This window comes from Pristiophorus japonicus, chromosome 3 (genome assembly GCF_044704955.1).
Source record: "Pristiophorus japonicus isolate sPriJap1 chromosome 3, sPriJap1.hap1, whole genome shotgun sequence".
Taxonomy (NCBI): domain Eukaryota; kingdom Metazoa; phylum Chordata; class Chondrichthyes; family Pristiophoridae; genus Pristiophorus; species Pristiophorus japonicus.
Genome location: NC_091979.1, coordinates 80,455,911 through 80,478,357, shown reverse-complemented (window position 1 = coordinate 80,478,357; position 22,447 = coordinate 80,455,911). Strand labels below are relative to the sequence as shown.

The 22,447-nt window shown below is 46.6% G+C and overlaps 1 protein-coding gene across 8 annotated transcripts in view; it reads right to left on the bottom strand.

Moving 5' to 3' along the window:
• The window catches only part of slc12a8 (solute carrier family 12 member 8), a 250,883-nt gene that overhangs the window by 13,119 nt on the left and 215,317 nt on the right, over window positions 1-22,447 (bottom strand). For 5 of the 8 annotated variants that reach the window (XM_070875493.1, XM_070875494.1, XM_070875492.1 and 2 more), the window contains exon 13: window positions 19,842-19,959. The exons of 2 other annotated variants lie outside the window; for them this stretch is intronic. In XM_070875493.1, coding sequence (XP_070731594.1) covers window positions 19,842-19,959 — 118 coding nt within the window. Of the gene's footprint in view, window positions 1-14,600; window positions 15,660-19,841; window positions 19,960-22,447 lie in introns of those variants that run through there. One more of the 8 variants, XM_070875495.1, reaches the window with a different exon arrangement.

The window sequence follows — 22,447 nt, the reverse complement described above, 5'->3', positions numbered from 1 at the left end:
ATCCCATACCATCCGGAATCTTGCGGATTGGTGGAATGAATGAATAGGACCTTAAAAGCGGTCCCAGCCAAGGCAATCAAAGAGACTGGAAAGGGATGGGTAGACAGGTTACCCCGAGTCCTGATGAAGCTCAGGGCAACCCCTAGTCAGACTACAGGACTGACACCCTTTGAAATAATGACCGAAAGGGCTATGAGACTGCCAGAGGTCTTGGTTACAGGAAGCGAGGTTGTAGGACCTTATAAAGACAGGATACGGAGGTTTGTGATGGAACTCTGTAAGCAGTTACATGATTTAAAGGCACAGGCTAGAGACCAACAAGTAATCAAGGACTTAGAGAATGACACTAAGGAACAGAAGGTCCGAATACCCCAAATAGACAGTCAGGTGATGGTGAGGATTAACCCTGAGAGGTACGGGCTCACACCAAAGTGGACCGGATCACATCAGGTAATGGTAAGTGACACATGCACCTGTGTAGTTATAAGGGGTATCAGCAAGTGGAAACTCTGGACCCAGTTGAAAAACAAAGTCACTAACTAGCCGGTGACGACCAGTAAATATTGTTCTTTTGCAGGATTTTGGTGCTCGTGGGAACAACGTGGGGTAACTCATCCTCCTTTCAAGGACAACAGGCTGAGGGATGGCAAGGCCTGTATTATAGGGACTCGAGAGAATCAAAAACGCTGACGGTAACAGATGGAGCAATAGTGGCCTTAAATTGCAGCGTCGGAATAACGGGCATAAAACAACGTAACGCGGAAACAAAACGACATTGGGGATGGGCCAGTAATACAGGACCAATGATTGGTGTGAATAAGATGGCGGTGTGTTTTAGAACCAGGAGGGGGGGACAAAGATACTGCACCTGGGAGAAGGGGGTGCAAATTTCACTCAACATCTATGAATGGTGTTGGAGGGTTATCTCCCGAGATAGACCCACTGTCACGGCCCCACCCACGACTTTAGCAACAGTGAGCACTACCATGGCCCCAACCAACGTGTCCAAATATAAACGCTGGGGCAAAAGGGGGATTGGTAATAAGACAGACCAAGGATACACTTCGGGGTACGTCAGCGAGTAATTTAACAGACTTAACCATCCCCAGCTTCTGCTGGTCAAACTAGAAGCCTGTATAAACACCTGACCCTGCGAGCACTTGAAGGCCCTGAATCAAAAACCATGTGGAAAGACGGTCAGGTAAAAAGCAGGACCAGAGAAAAAGAGGGATATTAGAAATATTAGGCACGGGATATGCGGCGGTAGTTGCAACGGTAAACACTATAGACCTGCACACGATCGATGATTGGGTCAAAGCCCTAACCCGAACCTTACAGGGATTGTTGGAGAGGGAATTATCACACGATGCAAGACCACGCCAGAACTAGAGTGGAAAGAAACTTGAATAGAACCATACAGACAGAAATAGTATGGGCAGGGTATGGAGCATAGTTACTCAGTGGTATACATCATAACCTAGAGCAACTTCAAGATGGAAAGGTGCTGGATTGGATAATACTTGATGTATTTACCAACTGGACCTTGGACAAAAACATGACTCATGCATGTGAGGTGCAGAGAAACAGTCATACTTGGGTCCCAAGGGTCAGATGTGTAACCAAACATTTAAATCTATACCTCCTCCGCACCCAGCCCCCCATCTGGACCTCTCCTTCCCCACTGATAGCCTGGCCTCCTCTCCTCCTCCAGCACGTGGTGAGTACAATAGCTGTGACCCCCCCCCCTGCCCCCCCATTCTGAATCATAGTGGGCCACTGGCCCTCCCCAATGCCTGCCCCCTACCAAGCCTTGAACCAGATACCATCAAGGGAGCTACCCAGCGCTGAGCCTGCGGCCAACACCTCGCCGCAGTGTCTGGTCTCCAGTCGTCCTGGACCCCGGTGCCACTGGACCAAGACTTCGCTCAACTAAGCCCGTGTGGTAGCCAGTGTGCAACGACCACCCCACGTTAAAAGAAATCACGCACAGACATCTTCCACTCCTCTAACATGAAGTTCGGGACCTGGAACGTCAGGACCCTCATGGACAACCCCAACAGCAACAGACCGGAATGTCGCACTGCTATTGTTGCTCGGGAACTTAGACGTTTTGAAATCGACATCACCGCCCTAAGCGAGTCCCGGCGGGCAGGGGAAGGCCAGTTCAAGGAACATGATGGAGGTTACACCTTCTTCTGGAAAGGGAAATCAGAGGCAGAACACCGCCGCCACGGAGTCAGCTTCACCATCAAAACGAGCTGGTCAACCGCCTGAAAGATTCCCCCTGCAGGACTAACGAATGCTTCATGACGCTTTGACTCCCCTATCCCACAACCAGTGCGCCACAGTCATCAGTGCTTATGCCCCAACACTCGATGCAACAGATGAGGCCAAAGAGGGTTTTTACTCCAACTTCGAAAAATCCCTGACCTGCGTCCCCGTGGCGACAAGCTGATCCTCCTCGGTGACTTCAACGTCAGGCTCGGCAAGGACACAGACCTCTGGGGAGGCGTGATTGGCAGAGAGGGGGTAGGGAAAGCTAACTCCAGCGGTACCCTACTCCTGACAAAATGTCTAGAGCATGAACTTGTCATCACCAACAACTTGTTCCAACAGAGGGACAAATACAAGGCATCGTGGCGACATCCTCGCTCCAAACACTGACACCTGCTCGACTATATCATCGTCTGAGCCAGGGATCACAAGGATGTGCACATCACCCATGCCATGACAGGAGCTGACGTCTGCTGGACGAACCACCCCCAAATCCGATCCATCATTGACATCAACATAGCCCCAAAGCGAAGGGGGCAGCAGAAGCAGTGTGGCAAAAAAGTAAATGCCGGGGCACTTAAGGACCTAGTTAAGTGAGCCCTTTACAGTCCGTGCCTCACAGCTAACCTGGCATGCCTTGATGACCCAGAGACGTAAAATGTCCACAGCACTTGGTCTGCCCTCCAGGCCTCCATAACCAGTGCCTGCAAAGAGACGCTCGGTCACTCAACCAGGAAACACCAGGACTGGTTTGATGAGAATGATCAGGAGATTCAAGAACTAATAGACTGCAAGCAGCAAAACAGCATTACAGACAGCGAAAGGCTGAGGTCCAACAAAAAACCCGGGACCTAAAGAGCAGGTGGTGGATGGAGAAAGCACAGGAGATACAGCAGCTGGCCGACAGCCATGATGTGCGAGGATTCTTCACCGCAGTCAAGGCCACATATGGACCAAACTCCCAAGGCCCCACCCCACTCCTGGCCAAGAACAGGGAAACACTCATCAAGGACACCGAGGCAGTCAGGGCCTGCTGGAAGGAGCACTTCGAAGATCTCCTCAATTGAGACACTGCCTTTGACTCGAGTGTTCTCGACTCCATTCCGCAGCATGCTACCCGCCACCACTGCACGAGTTAGAAAAAGCCATAAGACAGCTAAAAAACAAGGCTAAGGGAGCAGATGGAATCCCTGCTAAGGCACTGAAGTATGGTTGAGGCGCACTGCTGGCGCGAATACACGACCTCATCTCTCTCATCTGGAGGGAGGAGAGCATGCTGGGAGATCTTAGAGATGCAGTGATTTTGACCATCTTTAAAAAAGGGGGACAAGTCCAACTGCAGCAACTACAGAGGAATCTCCAGCTATCAACCACTGGGAAAGTTGTCGCTAGAGTCCTCCTCAACTGTCTTCTCCCCGTGGCTGAGGAGCTCCTCCCAGAGTCGCAGTGCGGATTTCGTCCTCTCTGGGGCACAATAGACATGATTTTTGTAGCGCGACAGCTGCAGGGAAAATGCAGGGAACAGCGCCAGCCCTTATACATGGCCTTCTTTGAGCTTACAAAGGCCTTCGACACTGTCAACTGCGAGGGTCTATGGAGCGTCCTCCTCCGTTCCAGATGTCCCCAAAAGTACGTCACCATCCTCCGCCTGCTCCACGACAACATGCAGGCCGTGATCCTTACCGACGGATCCATCACAGACCCAATTCATGTCCGGACCGGGGTCAAGCTGGGCTGCATCATCGCCCCAACCCTCTTCTCAATCTTCCTCGCTGCCATGCTCCACTTCACAGTTGACAAGCTCCCCGCTGGAGTGGAACTAAACTACAGAAGTCCAGAACCAGGGGACACAATCTAAGGATAAGGGGTAAGCCATTTAGGACTTAGATGAGGAGAAACTTCTTCATTCAGAGAGTTGTTAACCTGTGGAATTCCCTATCGCAGAGAGTTGTTGATGCCAGTTCATTGGATATATTCAAGAGGGAGTTAGATATGGCCTTTATGGCTAAAGGAATAAAGGGGTATGGAGAGAAATCAGGAAAGGGGTACTGAGGTGAATGATCAGCCATGATCTTATTGAATGATGGTGCAGGTCGAAGGGCCAAATGGGCTACTCCTGCACCTATTTTCTATGTTTCTATGTTTACAGAACCAGTGGGAAGCTGTTCAACCTTCGCCATCTCCAGGCCAGATCCAAGACCACTCCAACCTCTGTCGTCGAGCTACAGTACGTGGACGACGCCTGCATCTGTGCACACACAGAGGCTGAACTCCAGGATATAGTCGACGTATTTACCGAGGCGTATGAAAGCATGGGCCTTACGCTAAACATCAGCAAGACAAAGCTCCTCCACCAGCACTGCCCCCCCAGATGTCAAGATCCATGGCGCTGCCCTGGACAATGTGGACCACTTCCCTTATCACGGGAGTCTCCTATCAACAAAAGCAGATCCAACACCGCCTCCAGTGCGTCAGTGCAGCCTTCGGCCGCCTGAGGAAAAGAGTGTTTGTGGACTAGGCCCTCAAAACTGTCAGCAAACTCATGGTCTACAGGGCCGTAGTAATAACCGCCCTCCTGTATGGCTCAGAGACGTGGACCATGTACAGTAGACACCTCAAGTCGCTGGAGAAATACCACCAGCGATGTCTCCGCAAGATCTTACAAATCTCCTCAGAGGACAGGCGCACAAACGTCCAGGCCAACATCCCCAGCATTGAAGCACTGACCACACTTGATCAGCTCCACTGGGCAGACCACATAGTTCGCATGCCAGACACGAGACTCCCAAAGCAAGCGCTCTACTTGGAACTCGTCCATGGCAAATGAGCCAAAGGCGGGCAGAGGAAACATTACAAGGACACCCTCAAAGCCTCCCTGATAAAGTGTGACATCCCCACTGACACCTGGGAGTCCCTGGCCAAAGACCGCCCTAAATGGAGGAAGTGCATCCGGGAGGGCTCTGAGCTCCTTGAGTATCGTCGCCGAGAGCATGCAGAAATCAAGCGCAGGCAGCGGAAGGAGCGTGCGGCAAACCAGGCTCCCTGCCCACCCTTTCCCTCATCCACCGTTTGTCCCACCTGTGACAGAGACTGTGGTTCTCGTATTGGACTGTACAGCCACCTAAGAACTCATGCTAAGAGTGGAAGTAAGTCTTCCTCAATTCCGAGGGACTGCCTAGGATGACAATACCACAGTATAATGTGACAAAGGATGATCCCCTATACCAAACAAATAATATAGACGATATAAGAAATCAAACTCGTGTGCGGTACCATGACAATCCAGATATGTAATTGAAGAGAGCAACAGTACTAAGAGTCCCAGCATCCACTACGAAATATCAACGATTACTTTGGATATGAAAAAGTTGACGGGTGCACCTTGAGCATCACCCCCTAGCACGGGACTACGAAACTACCGCTGTTCCACGAGGAAATGGTGTGTGAGCACCACGGCAACTGAGAGGACTGTCACAAAGAAAGGAGGAGATACCTCATGCGCCACTGAACACTGACTTCTGCTTTACCCCGCACTTTTAAAGTGATACATTATAAACCTTGAACTAAAGGAAGAAACCATCAATGGGACAATGATAGACACTATCCGAGAAGGGTATGAGAAGGCCATCGGACTGCAAGGAAAACTGATACCCGAACTGAATGAGGAACAAACTCGACTGGAGCAGTGAATTGAACACAATGAAAGAGAATATCTGGAGCAACATAGAGAAGACCCCAGGTGGGGGAAGATCAGGAAAGATAGAAGAAACAGAGGATACCCCAGGCGGGGCAGAATTCAAACACTGAGAAAATGGAATGCTGGACTCAATGTGCAAGTGCATCCGTGGATACGGATAGTCTCACATGTACTGGTTGTAGTGCAAGGGAACATATTGGTCATCTTGCTAGTATTAGCCTGTAAAAAGTGTAACCGACATAAGAGGCAGGCCATAGCCCGAACTATAGTTAAAACATTGCATAAAGGGAATAGAGATAGTCCGGCAGAAAGGACTTATCCAGTATAACCTTGAGGGGAAAGCCAACAGGTGGGTCCTGCAGTTCGGGAAGTAGCGCTACCCAAGCAAAATGACAACCCTGGAAGCTCACCCATGAGGAATTGGGAAATGGCCTATCTTGGGCATATAGCCAAGGGCCATTAGGGGAAATTGTAAGGGGAGGAAAACCGATACATAACTGAATTGTAGGGCTTATCAGTATTAGGAGGTTCTGAGGAATCGTAAGTAGCCAACAATGCATTGACCCTTAGCACAGACTGATAGAAGATGAAAACATACACTCAGTACTGAATAGCACATCCACCAAGGGCAGTGGAGAGTCAACAGTCTAAAAAGATAGCAAACCCTGGGAAGCAAGGTCAATTCACACGTCATGAGGAACTGAGGCAAAGTTGACACCACTCAATAACACATGCCAGAAGTGTGACACCATGGGAGATGGACAGGTGGGGGAGAACCACTCAGAGCCAGTCTGAGCAGTAGGCCAATCGGTGGTTTTGTAGGAGGATCGCACACCTCGAAAAATGTATAACTGTAATTGAAAACCTCTGATTCATCGGAACCTATCCGAGCATGCTCGAATAAAACCCGATTGACCGAAGTTTTCATCTGAGTGATTCTGTGGTCGCTATACAATACGGGCGGGTGTCAATTCCTTATATCAGGGAGTCCATCTCGAGGAAGAGGAGTCTTCCTTTTACCCCAACAGTCTTCATGTTTGCAGAGATAGTGGATGCATTCTGGAGAGGTCCCAGTGGACTGGAAAACCACAAATGTAATGCCCCTATTTAAGAAAGGAGGGAGATAGAAAGCTGGAAACTATAGACCAGTTAGCCTAACATCTGTCATTGGGAAAATGCTGGAGACTATTAAAGAAATAGTAGCAGGACATTTAGAAAATCATAATGCAGTCAAGCTGAGTCATCATGGTTTTATGAAAGGGAAAACATGTTTGACAAATTTGCTGGAGTTCTTTGAGGATGTAACGAGCAAGGTTGTTAAAGGGGAACCAGTAGATGTTGTGTATTTGGACTTCCAAAAAGCATTCAATAAGGTGCCATATAAAAGGTTACTGCACAAGATAAGAGCTCATGGGGTTGGGGGTAATATATTAGCGTGGATAGAGGATTGGCTAACTAACAGAAAACAGAGAGTCACGATAAATGGATCATTGTCAGGTTGGCAAACTGTAACTAGTGGGGTGCCACAGGGATCAGTGCTGGGGCCTCAATTGTTTACAATTTATATCAATGACTTGGATGAAGGGACCAAGTGTAATGTAACTAATTTGCTGAAGATGCAAAGATGAGTGGGAAAGCAAGTTGTGAGGAGGACACAAATAATCTGCAAAGGGATATAGATAGGCTAAGTGAGTAGGCAAAGATTTGGCAGATGGAGTATAATGAGGTTATCCACTTTGGTAGGAAAAATAAAAAACAAATTATTATTTAAATGGGGAGAGATTACAAAATGCTGCGGTACAGAGGGATCTAAGGTCCTTGTACGTGAAACACAAAAAGTTAGCATGCAGGTACAGCAAGTAATTAGAAAGGCAATTGGAATGTTAACCTTTATTTCATGGGGGATGGAATATAAAAGTAGGGAATTCCTGCTACAACTGTACAGGGCCTTGGTAAGACAACACCTAGAGAACTGAGTACAGTTTTGGTCTCCTTATTTAAAAAGAGGGATAAACTAGCATTGGAGGAGGTTCAGAGAGGTTCACGAGGTTGATTCCTGAGATGAAGGGGTTGTCATATGAAGAAAGGTTGAGCAGGTTGGGCCTATACGCATTGGAGCTTAGAAGAATAAGAGGCGATCTTATTGAAACATATAAGATTGTGAGAGGGCTCGACAGGGTAGATGCAGCGAGGATGGTTTCACTTGTGGGAGAATCTTGAACTAGGGGGCATAGTTTCAAATTAAGGGGTCGCCCATTTAATATGGAAACGAGGAGGAATTTCTTCTCTCAGAGGTTCATGAATCTTTGGAATTCTCTGCCCCAGAGAGCTGTGGAGCCTGGGTCATTGGATTTATTTAAGGTTGAAGTAGACAGATTTTTGAACACTAAGGGAGTCAAGGGTTATGGAAAGCGGGTGGGGAAGTAGATTTGAGGCCAAGATCAGATCAGCCATGATATTAAATGGTGGAGCAGGCACAAGGGGCCAACTGGCCTACTCCTGCTCTTATTTCTTATGTTGTGTAAATTGACTGTTAGCACTCCAGGAAAGAACTGGAGCACTAAGTCAAGTGCTAATTACCTCAGGAGGGTGTTACAAGGGCTCAACCACTCTTTTGGGGAGGGGAACAAAATAAACATTAGATCAAGTGCCCCCCCCCCCGATCTGGGGGACACTCCAGACACTTTTAACTGCCCTCTTTTGTTATATTTTTTGTTTTTTTGTGTTACAGGGGCTCTACCAGCAGAGCGATAATGAATTTCAGGTGCAATGCAATCAGCAATGATCTTTCACACTGGCTCCTTCCAGCTCTTAAAGGGGAGGTAGTATCATTGTGCAGATCCTCATTATCAGCATTGCTGTCTGTGAAGGCGACCTGCAACCAACTCAATCCCCTGATCATAATGGCTGATCCAGGGAGCGAGCTTGCCATTTCATCGACCAGGCATTAGAGGCATTGGTGGCGGGAGTGGAGCGAAGGAGGACAGTGTTGTTCCTGGCCACTGGAGGGAGGCCATTGCCCCAGGTCTTTAGGGCAATGTGGAGGGAAGTGGCCCAGGAGGTTGAGGCCAGTAATGTGGTTGTACGCAGCCTGACACAATGCCGGAAGAAATAACGATCTCAATTACATACCAGTATCTGAACTTTAGTCTGTAAATACTACACAAAGCACCACATCCCCACCAGTCACCAACCAAGCATCTGCACCTACTCCAACTCACATTCACATCTCCTGCCTTGCCTACAGTTACAGATATTCAACTATGGCACACATATCTCCCAAACACATAGCTGGACTCTGAATCATATACAATTGTTTCTTTTGCAGGGCAAGATGGCCCACAATAGGAGGGAGCAGCAGACAACAAGCAGGGGTGATTTGCAACTCCAGCAGCTTACAGACCTTGTGGAGCGAGTGTTGCGACTCATTGGGCAGCAGGTGGTGGGCACCGTGGCCGTCGGCGACATCGACGTTGGAAACAACAACGGTATCTTCATCCCCTCTCCTTCTCTCATTCCACTTCACACTCACACCACAAGCCTTTCTCACTTTCCTGCCCCCCTGTTCTCATCCTAAACAAGAGTCCTGTGCCTTTATGTTTTCAGATAATCAGCCAGCAGATGACCAGCCTGTCCCTGAGCCTCCCACTGAGAGTGAGGAAGAAGAGGATGAGGAGCAAAGCATGGCGTCACTGCATCTCTCACCCGTAGGCACCACCTCAGATACTGGCAGTACGCGATCTTTAGAGGCATGTTTATTGGCGGGGTCTGCATTGGTTGATGCACTGGGGACGAACGGACATCAGCAAGGCCAGGGGGAAAGGGTAGCTCCCCAGAGGGCATGTGGGTTCTGCTGCACAAGATTCAGATGAGGACCTTGATGGGGAGGCATTCACAAGAAGGATCATGGGCATACAATCCGAGGTGATAGGTGCAATGGCAAGGCTGCTCAAGAGCCTCTCGGCAATGGTAAGGAGCACGGAGGAGTCCGCCTCCAATGTTGCACGGAGCTCTGCGCACACCATGGAGCCATCATTTCCTCTCTGCAGAGGATGGTGGACTCCCAGAGAGACCATGTGGATTTAGACCTCATGACACGTGTCATGGGCACTGTGTCAGCTTCCATTGCAGCACAAGCTGGAAGCAATGCATCGTCTTAGTGCTGTAATGCAGACAATGGTTGGTGGCATGGAGTCTTAGACTGCTCTCATACAGTCTCAGCTTGATGCCACGCAAGCTCTGACTGCTGCCATCGTCATTAGGTCCACCACAGCCGACCGGGGATCTCACTGTGTCACAGCAGGCCACCAATCTATGCTCCAGCAGATTGGTAGGAATGCTGAGATCCTTCCCGGGGAAGTGGCAGTGGGTCAGTGGAGCAGGAACCTGCTGTCCTCGCTCAGGATGACAGCATTCCTGATCCCACCGCCACTCCACCATTGCACATGTCGCTGTTTGTCATGCAGCCATCCCAGACTCCGTCGCCATCCTGATGTGGCGCAGTGTACAGCCGGGCCTTCCAGACCCAGAGCTGATCAAGGGCGGCCTACAAGGCCATCTGTAGTCTCTAGCACCGACACTCAGCGGCCTTCCAGCAGCCCTGCTGCAGCCACTGGGGAGACACTACGTAGGAGCAGTAGATTAAGAAAAGGCATTATAACAGGGGAAGTAAGGGCTTGCACAAGGGTGATGAGTTAATATTGTTGTTGTACAGTTGGACCTCTCTGGTCCGGCACCCTTGGGACCTGACTGGTGCCGGACCAGAGAATTTTCCAAACCATGGGAGATCAATGCTGTCAACGACCCGGATGCGTTCTGTGCATGCGCTGCGCAGCATTTAGTCGTCCAGAATCAATCTGTTTTTTAAAATCCTCAGGCCCAGCTTCGGCGCCTCAGTCAGCTGCCTGTCCTTTCCTTCACTTCCCTTCCCGTGCCCGGCACGCTTACCTCAATAAACACCAACACCTCAAAATACCACAGACGTACACACAAAAAAAACTAGAGATCGGAGATAAAGTTGAGTATAAAGTCAAGGAGAGACGCCGACCCTTACCCACGATCCGACTCCCGGCGCCAGTCTGTGTGTAAGCCGTGAGCAACGCCTGACTGGTGGAAGCGGCAGCCTCCTCTGAGACACACACAGAACCCCTCCACCCCAGAGACCGGGAGGAGGGGAAAATGTCTGCTCAGCCCAGCACTGCAGATGCAGCCTTCAGAGCATGCGCACCTGCCGCCAATCAAGCAAGGAGAGGCGGCCTTGGCAGCGAGGAGCGCGTGTCAAAGCACAGCACTAGCCAGTGTGTAAAACTTCCAGCTGGCTAGGGCAAGGCTGTCAAGATTTGTCATCCAAAATACATCAACACGTGGAGCCACAATTTTTTTTCCAATGGACGCTACCCACGCCGGGACTGATGCCGGACCAGGGACGTTTCCGGACTAAAGAGTCCCGGACTGCAGAGATACAACTTGTTTATATGTGGTTACTGAATTTGGATAAATTTATTATTGGGTGCAGATTTGGTGCGGTGTCTCATTTCAGCTTTAGGGTGTGGTAAGAAATGAGAAATTGATGTAATGATGGGGGTGTGCTGAGCAACCGGGAAATGGCCTCAAATTAATTGGAACCGAAGTCTAATGAGGCGCTCACAGAATGCCTTTCCACAAGGCCGATTGAGTGGCTGCCTCCTCCGTCGCTGCTGTTCCTGGTCCTCCTCCTCCTCCTCCTCCTCTCCCTTTTCCTCCTCCTGAGGTGGTGCGGCTATGCCGGGTGGCAGTGGCTGCACCTTCATGATGGCCAAGTGTGCAGCATGCAGCAGACGACGATGAAAAGGGACACCCGCTCATTACTGGAGGGCTCCTTCCGAAGGGTCAAGGCAGCGGAACCATTCCTTGAGCACTCCGATGGTCTGCTCAATGATGTTCCTGGTGTCAGCAGAGCTGTCATTCTATGAGTGATGGGCACAAATGCTGGAGTTACGGAGGGGAGTCATGAGCCAGGTGGAGAGTGGATAGACCTTGGCTCCGAGCAGCCAGCCATGAGCTTGATGTCGTGGCTGGAAGAGAGCTGGCATACCGGTCTCGCGCAGCATGAAGGCATCGTGGCTGCTGCAAGGATAGCGAGCACTGACAGTGAGGATTCACTGCGTATGGTCACACACTAACTGAACATTAAGTGAGTGGCAGTCTCTGTGGTTACGGATTACCTCAGGATTGTTATGTGGTCCCCGCAAAGCGACGTGGGTGCAGTCAATTAATAGTTCCTTACTTTACAGTATAAATGCACACGAGGCTCATACTTGAGAGAAGGTCACTCTGTGACCAGTTACCTTTATTACCAAGACCTCAAGAGACAGACGGTGGGTGGAGCTTCCCCTTTTATACCGGAAAGTCCACTTTAGGAGTGTCTCCCACAATTTCGCCCCCTGTGGTCAGTGTTCTCAAGGTGTACAACTTCGGTCAGCTTATACATGGGTTACAATGACAGTTGAATACATGACACCCTGCACCATGGGGAAGCTTGCTATCCTGGCAAAGCCACATGAACGCTCCTTCTGCTTCTCTCTGGTCATGGGGAAGAAAGTGTAGTCCCTTCTCTTTCTGTAGTGAGCATCTGTGACCTCGCAGATGCAGCAATGGATGGTGAACTGCGAGATGTTAGATATGTCTCCTTTTACACACTAGAAGGATCCACTGGCTTAGAAATTGAGGGCAACAGTGACCTTGACCAGCAATGAGAGAGCCATGGTCACCCTGGTCTCAGGTTCGAGGTCTGGTTGCAGGAGATGGCAGTGCTCTGTGACCATGTCTTAAGGTGAAGTGGAGCCTTCTAAGACACTGTTCCTCAGTGCAATTGATGTAGTAGAACTGCTGCCAGAACACCCTGGGAGGATAAAGCCTCGAGTTGAGAGCCCTGTTGATTCTCCTCCCTCTGGCCATATTTTGCAATCTTTCTCTCTGCCTCCGATGTTGACGCTGGAGGGCCAGGTCCAGTTCCAGTACAGCTACCATTAAAGTATGGAAATGTTGCACTTTTTGAAAGTGAATAATTATTCTGAGACAGAAGATTCCATAAAGAGAAAAATGCTGAAATCGCTCAATGTGTCTGTTTGCCCATCATCATCATAGGTGGTCCCTCAAAAGAGGATGACTTGCTTCCACGAGAGTTCACAGATGTTTCAATGAAGGACTCGATGTTCCAGTCCTGAACTCCAATTGAGGGGGTGGATGATGCCTGTGCGTGAATTTTTGCACATCAGCCACCACACGGGCTTGACAGAGCTAGGCCTTTATCCAGTGGCAAGGATTAACCAGGACGACCGGAGACCTGCTCTGCTACATGGACCTAGTGCGCACACATATCGCAGCATGGGCTGGCCCGTGCTGCCCCTGGGCCCTCGGCTCTTCTGGGCCACGTACCCTCATTCGCCGCTCCTCCGCCATGATGTTCCAGGGCCCAGCGCTCCAGCTCTATTTATAGCTCCGACCTGCTCATATCAAACTGGCAAGGCAGCATTCTTTGCCAACTAAAAATACACTGGTTGTAGATACCTTTAAATACCGTTCCTCCAGCAGCCATCTGATTGCATACCGCCTCCTCTACCTGCCGTTGCTAACAGCAGGTGGTCAGGCAGGGGGCAAGTGGGAATTTCTGATCCTGGGGCGTTGCGCACAGGATGACGTTACAATCACTGGGGCGCTAAGGACCAAGTTTTAGCTCCAGCGCAAAAGCAGCAGAGAATTTAGCAGGCATCACTCAATTTGCCGTGCCTGGTCGGAAACCAATCTGCACTCCATTATCGCCCCCCCCGGAGATGCTAACGGGAGGTGCAAAGGGGCCAATTTCCCTCGCAGAATTCTAAAGGATATACTATATACAACCACTTCTGGACTTGTAAGTGACACTCTTGCCCATATTGTCCTAAAATCATCCTAAGGCTGCATGCACCTCTATACTCTAACCTCATTCGTTAACTCCATGCATAATTTACCCCTCTTCTTTATGAGGAAGTATCTAGTCTCTGCTCATTGCCTTTCTATAGTGACGCAGCTGAGATTAGAAACTCGTTAGTATGGGAAACATAGAAACATAGAAAATAGGTGCAGGTGTAGGCCGTTCGGCCCTTCGAGCCTGCACCCCCATTCAATAAGATCATGGCTGATCATTCACCTCAGTACCCCTTTCCTGCTTTCTCTCCATACCCCTTGATCCCTGTAGCCATAAGGGCCATATCTAACTCCCTCTTGAATATATCTAACGAACTGGCATCAACAACTCTCTGCGATAGAGAATTCCACAGGTTAACAACTCTCTGAATGAAGAAGTTCCTCCTCATCTCGATCCTAAATGGCTTACCCCTTATCCTTAGGCTGTGACCTCTGGTTCTGGACTTCCCCAACATCGGCAACATTCTTCCTGCATCTAACCTGTCCAGTCCCGACAGAATTTTATATGTTTCTATGAGATCCCCTCTCATTCTTCTAAACTCCAGTGAATAAAGGCCCAGTTGATCCAGTCTCTCCTCATATGTCAGTCCTGCCATCCAGGGAATCAGTCTGGTGAACCTTCGCTGCACTTCCTCAACAGCAAGAACGTCCTTCCTCAGATTAGGAGACCAAAACTGAACACAATATTCCAGGTGAGGCCTCACCAAGGCCTTGTACAACTGCAGTAAGACCTCCCTGCTCCTGTACTCAAATCCCCTAGCTATGAAGGCCAACATGCTATTTGCCTTCTTCACCGCCTGCTGTACCTGCATGCCAACTTTCAATGACTGATGTACCATGACACCCAGGTCTCGTTGCACCTCCCCTTTTCCTAGTCTGCCGCCATTCAGATAATATTCTGTCTTCATGTTTTTGCCCCCAAAGTGGATAACCTCACATTTATCCATATTATACTGCATCTGCCATACATTTGCCCACTCACCTAACCTGTCCAAGTCACCCTGCAGCCTCTTAGCATCCTCCTCACAGCTGACACCGCCATCCAGCTTAGTGTCATCTGCAAATTTGGAGATATTACACTGAATTCCTCATCTAAATTATTGATGTATATTGTAAATTGCAATAAAACTTTCATTGGCCACTAATGAAAGTTTGAATCCCAACGGTTGAATTCCCAATTTCAGCTATGTCAGTATGGATAGGCAATGAACAGAAGCCAGGTACCTCCTCACAAGGAAGAGGAAAAGTTCAGGATAGAGTTCATCTTTCGTCCCAGCATTTTCTTTGCAGCCTGTTCAAAGTAGTAGTGTCAGAAGCCTTTCACCTGTAATATCTTGTGCTAGTTCCCTTTCACCTACAATAACCGAGTTCTACCTGGACCAAAGGGATGAAAGTCTCCTTTCTACTGGCTGTAAGGAGTCTTACAGGAAATGAGATTGAAGCAGTCTCAACCTACATTCTTATGATCAGGTTCACCACACAAAGCTTCCCACAACTCAATACAGAAATGCTGCTGTGGGGAAATCAAAACATTCAATCTGATGCAGTTAGGGTTTCACTTATGTGGTCGGGGTTAAAGCACATTGTTAATGCAAAGTAGAAGGAGCTTCACTTTGCAATTAGCCACATTTCTTCCACCATGGCTGTACTTGATTTTGAGAGTTGCACCGTGTGTAGTCAGTGGAAATGTTTTCAATTCTCCAGCAATGGCAACCCTCACCTTGATGAGCCCAAACCTTTCCACCTTAAACATAAATTTAAAAATATTTTCACTAGTTCAAAAATAGTCGCAAATAGAGTTCAATTCTTACAATGGCAGAATAATTTGTTACAATATTTCTTTGCTAGGATTAGAATTTCTATGAACTCCTGATAAACAGACAAAATTTCCAAATGTTTATATCATAATCCATTAAATAATTTACTCAATAATCAATCTAAACAGAAGCATTTAAAAATAACAGGTATTTTACATAAAAGCAATTGGACCATAAAACATGCCATGACCTAAACTGAAACTTGGGTTAATTTATTGCACGTAGTATTCAGAGCACTGAATAAAATGGACAATTGAATGGATCCTTTTTTTTTTAATCTAAATATATTTACATTATGAATTTGATATAAAGGAAGTAAATGGGTTTGTATCTTAGACTTCAATATGTGTTTATTCAGAGTAAATTGCAATCATTCATAGGATCTGTCACCTGTGAACTGTAGAAATATATTGGTCAAAATCTTTTAGATGTAGGAGGGACATGACTTTCCTGTTGCCTCTCAACCCCATAAATAGAACCCTTCCTTTGTGGTAATTGTAATAGATGGAAGTCCTCTGCCTGAATTATAGTTTGTTCCAGAAGCGAGTTAACAAAACTTGCAGATCTGCACTGTTATACATGATAAAGCCACTGTATAGAAAGCCTACACTTATCCTTACAACAAACAATTTTGTGATCAGGTGAAATTTGAGGGTGTACACTTCGTAATATGGGGAAACATGCCATATCAAATTTCGCAATACAAGGATTTTGAAAATCCCTATATTTACCGAAGCTCTTTAGACCTAGAAAGCTGGCAAAGGGGGGCAGCCCTTAAAGGAGAGGCATGTTTCAGCTACATTGAAGTTTCAGAGTCAAGGTGGGATCTAGCAATATAGGCAAAACTGTCTTATTCAGCGAAGAAGCACTGAGGGACCAACTTCAGGCGCTACAGCAAAATTGAGTGACTTTCATTGGGGCAGAGGATCATCATCCTCCACCAAAAGCAGCTGCTCCCACCGTATGGAAGGAAGTGGCAGAGCAGGATAACACAGCCTCCAAGGGCCAGTGATCGGGAGGCAGATGTGGAAAAGGTTTTCAGCCATCCACTCTCTTTTGTACACCTTCAAGCAGGAGTTTATGCAAGAGTACGAGGTGTTACGTTCAACCTTGATGTCCCACATGAGTAGCATGCAGCAATTGTCCAAGACAATACTGCTGAGAACATCAGATGTCGATGCGGAAGGATTTTCTCATCTGCAGAGTCTCCTGGAGCAAGTGGCATCTTCATAGCCATCCACAGGGTATCCCAAAGCAGTGACTGAGCAAGTCAGAACAACTTTCTTTCAGAGTCACTGCCGCTGAGACCTTGGACACCCACTTCCAGAAGTCTGTCTGCCATATTGGAAAGATTAGATCATCTAGAAACAGTGGGCATCAACCACATTGGAACAACCCTATGGATTGTTCTCATATGACCAAAGGGCCTCCACCTGCATTGTCTAGCACCAGTGACATGGTCATAGAAAGGTTCAATGAGGTGGCTTCCCCTCTGCACATCTTCCACTGCAGCTCGGCCCCACCAAGGAGTGAGCAAGTGGCTGAGAGAGGGAAGTTGAGGGCAAATGCAGTATTCCCAGATGTGGCTCCAGCTGTTGCAGGGATATCTGGGGGCCCTGCATCCAGGGGATCACAACCATGACCATCAGAGCATGCTTGCAGCACACATCCCCTACTTCCACCACAGTTGGGGTGCACTTTAAGTACGTGCAGTAGTGTCAGAAATAGAGTAACACAGGTCAGTATTACACAGCACAGAAAAATTGTGCAAAAAATATACAACTTTGCAAGTGCGTGTAGTTAATAACCAGCTATTTAATGCAGCCAAACTAGAACATAGCAGCTTTAAGAAGGTCTACTAAGCAGACCTCACTTGCTATAACCCCAATGCAACTAGTTTTTATGGGCAACTCTAGTGCTGTGGATAGAGCCTTGCTCAAACTCGTGAAACATAGAAACATAGAAAATAGGTGCAGGCCATTCGGCCCTTTGAGCCTGCACCACCATTCAATATGATCATGGCTGAGCATGCAATTTCAGTACCCCACTCCTGCCTTTTCTCCATACACCCTGATCCCTTTAGCCGTAAGGGCCACATCTAAATCACTTTTGAATATATCCAATGAACTGGACTCAACAACTTTCTGTGGTAGAGAATTCCACAGGTTCACAATTCTCTGGGTGAAAAAGTTTCTCCTCATCTTGGTCCTATATGGCTTACCCCTTATCCTTAGACTGTGACCCCTGGTTCTGGACTTCCCCAACATCGGGAACGTTCTTCCTGCATCTAAACTGTCCAATCCCGTCAGAATTTTATATGCTTCTATGAGATCCCCTCTCATTCTTCTAAATTCCAGTGAATATAAGCCTAGTCGATCCACTCTTTCTTCATGTGTCAGTCCTGCCATCCCGGGAATCAGTCTGGTGAACCTTTGCTGCACTCCCTTAATAGCAAGCATATCCTTCCTCAGATCAGGAGACCAAAACTGCACACAATACTCAAGGTGTGGCCTCACCATGGCCTTGTACAACTGCAGCAAGACCTCCCTGTTCTTATACTCAAATCCTCTCGCTATGAAGGCCAACATGCCATTTGCTTTCTTTACTGCCTGCTGTACCTGCATGCCTACATTCAATGACTGATGTACCATGACACCCAGCTCTCGTTGCACCTCCCCTTTTACTAATCTGTCACAATTCAGATAATAATCCTCCTTCCTGTTTTTGCCACCAAAGTGGATAACCTCACACTTATCCACATTATACTGCATCTGCCATGCATTTGTCCACTCACCTAACCTGTCCAAGTCACCCTGCAGCCTCTTAGCATCCTCCTCACAGCTCACACTGCCACCCAGCTTAGTGTCATCTGCAAACTTGGAGATATTACATTCAATTCCTTCATCTAAATCATTAATATATATTATAAATAGCTAAGATCCCAGCACTGAAACTTGCGGTACCCCACTAGTCACTGCCTGAAGTTTGGCATGGGATCATAAATTGTTCATTTACTATGTAAAATAGATCCACGTTGGCTGGTAAAACAACCTCTTTGGAATAGCCCAAATTGTACTTCATAAAATTGGCTGTGGAAAGTATAGGGCATGCAAGGTCCAGCACCCGATTTTACAACCTTCATCACAGAGTGGAAGGTACCAGTGGCAGCATGGGACCTCATAAAATTTATCCCAATAACTTAAGTGTTATTGGAGATCTGCTCTACTCAACACTGGTGCTGGGGCAGAGATCAGGTACTGAAGGTGCATCATGTAACCAGTCATATGACTCAGATTCTAATGCGCTTTAAAATAAGAGCATTTGAAGGGATTATATTGCAGTTATTTCATGGAACAAATTGAACTGGAATTTTCCACAATAAACTAACTGTTACAGCTAACAGTATAATAGCTTTAGCAAGTAATTATGCACTCGTGGTAGATTTTACTCCTTTCGTTTCTGGAAATTAAACCAGTTTTTACAACTGAAATAATGACAATTGTTATTTGCAAGCACAGTTTGGTAAAACATCCTCCCCTAAATCCTATAAAACAAATAAAACCTTCATTTGAAGTCACCTTGAATTGATTTGGAGGAACAAATGTAAATAAAATGAAGGTGATATAAGATTAGCCATTTAATCTCGGATAATAAATAGTGATACTTTATGTCAAATGCATTAACTTTTCATTGTAAGTTTTACGATACTATCCATATAGAAGGGTAATTTTAGACTTTGTGCTCACAGCGTGGAACATTGTATGCCAAGGGACACATATTGGAAATTCAAGTCCGCGCATGATTTTCCAGCCATTTAAAATGAGCACATGCCTGAATTTCTGATATGTGTTCCCAGCAGGTGAGGCTCTCCACCAACAGTGCCAAGTCAGAAAATGACCCCACAGACGCAAGACTATCTGCATGATTGCTTCTGATCATAAAATGTTTTACTTACTGTAGCATATTTCTGGCCATGTAAAAGACCCAATTACAGTCAGAACATAACCTCACTTATGTTATAATTCCAGGAGAAACAAAGAATTGTAAGAAAATAATCAAAACTGTAATATTTTACAAAACCATGCATATAATTTATTAAATATACTCACCAGGAGGGAGTCCAGGACTCATTTGTCCAATGTAAAAGTAGATGAAAAATGCCACAGCAATATTAATTAAGGCATAAATCCAATGAATCACAAACATGATCACAATAGATACTATTGTCTATGAAAAAGATAATCAAATTAAATGGTTAAGAAAATGTCATGTTTTAACCTGAATTTGCTAATTCTTTACTCAAAGAGCAATCTTGGTACATCTTGTACAATTTTTCATAGAAGGATTTCCAGAGGCATCACTAGTATTTCTGTGGCCATTTAAATTATTTGTGGGTACTAAACATGTGATTATAATTATTATTCCAACTAAACTTTCATAGAAATAGTTGAGCCAATTAAGCAATGTGTTTTTGTTGGGAATAGTTATAAAAGAATTAAAGATAGGCAAAAACTGTATTCAAATAAAAATGAGACTGATAATTTTTACATTCAATGCTCATTTCTGTGAACATATATACATACATATATACATAGAGCTCACAAATACTAAAAGGCTAAATCCCCCCAAAACAGTCCTCCTGCCATTGTTTGGTATGTGCCTTTTTATATTTATCCATTTAGTTTAGATTTGGTGTTGCAACTTCTAAATATTTTAAAAAGACAATGTACATGACAAGATCTCAATATGCAAACAACACCCAGCATTGAAATTAGATATGCAAGTAATTTTATATTATTTCTTTAAAAGGATTCTATCAACAGAATTTGTTCAGCTTACATACAAAATAAAAATTAAAATTCCTGATGGTTTTTGTACAACATAATTTTTCTAGAATTTTCCCACTGATGTGCTGTAAAATGCTCCATGACCAGGGAGAATCAGTCCCACATGCAGATTTCTGCACAGCTTCCACCAATTTTTTTTATGACTGGGTAACAAAAACCACGGCTGGTATTTCCTCAAGGGAGATGGGCTGGGGGCAAAGGGGCCTCTGAGGCGGGCGAGAAATCCAGGAGGCTGGATCTCCCGCAGGCCCTGCTGACTTTAATGGTAGGGCCTGATTTGAATGCGAGACCTTGGATTCCAGCCCATTGCAGGGGGAGAGAGGATCAGCTGGGATCGTGGGGGTTGGGCGGGGGGAAGAGAGGATCAGCTGGGATCACAGGAGGGAGAGAGAGGATCGGGGCTGGCCACTGGAGCGTGGCCAGCCTCATCATCATCGATGGGCAGTGGAGGCTTCGGAGGTGATTGTAGGCCTCTTGGGGAGGGGAGGGGGGTCTCCGATCATGGTGGGTGGGTATGGTCGAGGCTCTGGATCCACGAGGTAGGTATAAAGCCACTTATCTCCTGGAAGCAGCATTTGCCACCTCTATTTAACCGCCAGGTTTCACGAATTGTGTGAAACCCGTCCACAGGTAGTTAAACACAAAATGGACAGGGAAAAAGAAGCTTCCAGCCTCATTATAATATTTAAATTGACATTCCACCCGCTCCCCATCCCGTCCGAACAAAATTGGAAGTGGGTGGGTTGGAGGAGGGATTAGGTTGGGAATCCCATTTTTAACACTTTAACTGCCCCCACACTCCAAACCCACCCGGTTTTTTTAGGGGAAAATTCCGACCTATGTTTCGGTAGAGCAGGTTGTGTCACATCCCTTGATATCCATTCTTGGTCCTCAGTAATGGAACATTCCACCACCACAAGACACTTTGTCTGGTCAGAAATTCTAATTCTAACGGCACCGCTCAGTGAACTCATAAAAGGATCTATTTGTGAATCTGCAGTAATAGAGTAGCAAGAAAATAGGGCACTTTGAAAGCTACTGACAGGGTTGCGGTATTGGGTAACTGAGATTTGGCACATATCCTGAACAATTTTGTATTGGTGCAAGAAGTCGGGTGATTCTCTCCGGGAAGTGAGGATTATTTTTTCCAGAAAATGATAAGGACATTTTAAGGATAATAAGTAATTATTGATAAGGAAGTGATGGAAACATTGAAGGCACTGAAAAATACTACAGCCCTGGGCCTGGATAACCTGCACAAAGGGGTACTGAAGAAAATGGCTGGTGAAATAGGTCATGTTCTAACAGGGATCTTTAGAAAATCATTACCATTACGACAAATTTTTCATGGGTAAAATGCTAGAGGTTATCCTGAAGAAATGCATCATGAAACACCTTGGGAAGTAGGAAGCCATTAGTACAAGTGAGAATCATTTTATGGGAGAAGATTATGCTTGGCAAACCTGGTAGAATTGTTTGAGGAATTGGTTCATCCCCATCAAGAGTTTACGAATAAGAAAACTTGGTGGATGTTGTTTATCTAGACCTCTGCAAAACTTTTGATACAGGACCACATGGGAGGTTGATCCACAAGATAGAAAGCACAGAATATATGGCTGTTATTGAAATGGTTTGGTAACTGGCTGCAAAGGAGACAGAGGATGGACAAACATGGAGATGTGTCATGGGGAAAGGAAATGTCTAATGAGTTGCCCCAAGGATCAATGCTGGGTCCTTTGCTAGTCTCAGTGCAAATCAATGGTTTGGAGGAGGGGATAGAAATAAAACTGTTAAAATTTGCTAATAACTCCAATATGGGGCTAAGAGGGATCCAGATAGATTGGGAAGTTGACCTAGAATATGGCAAA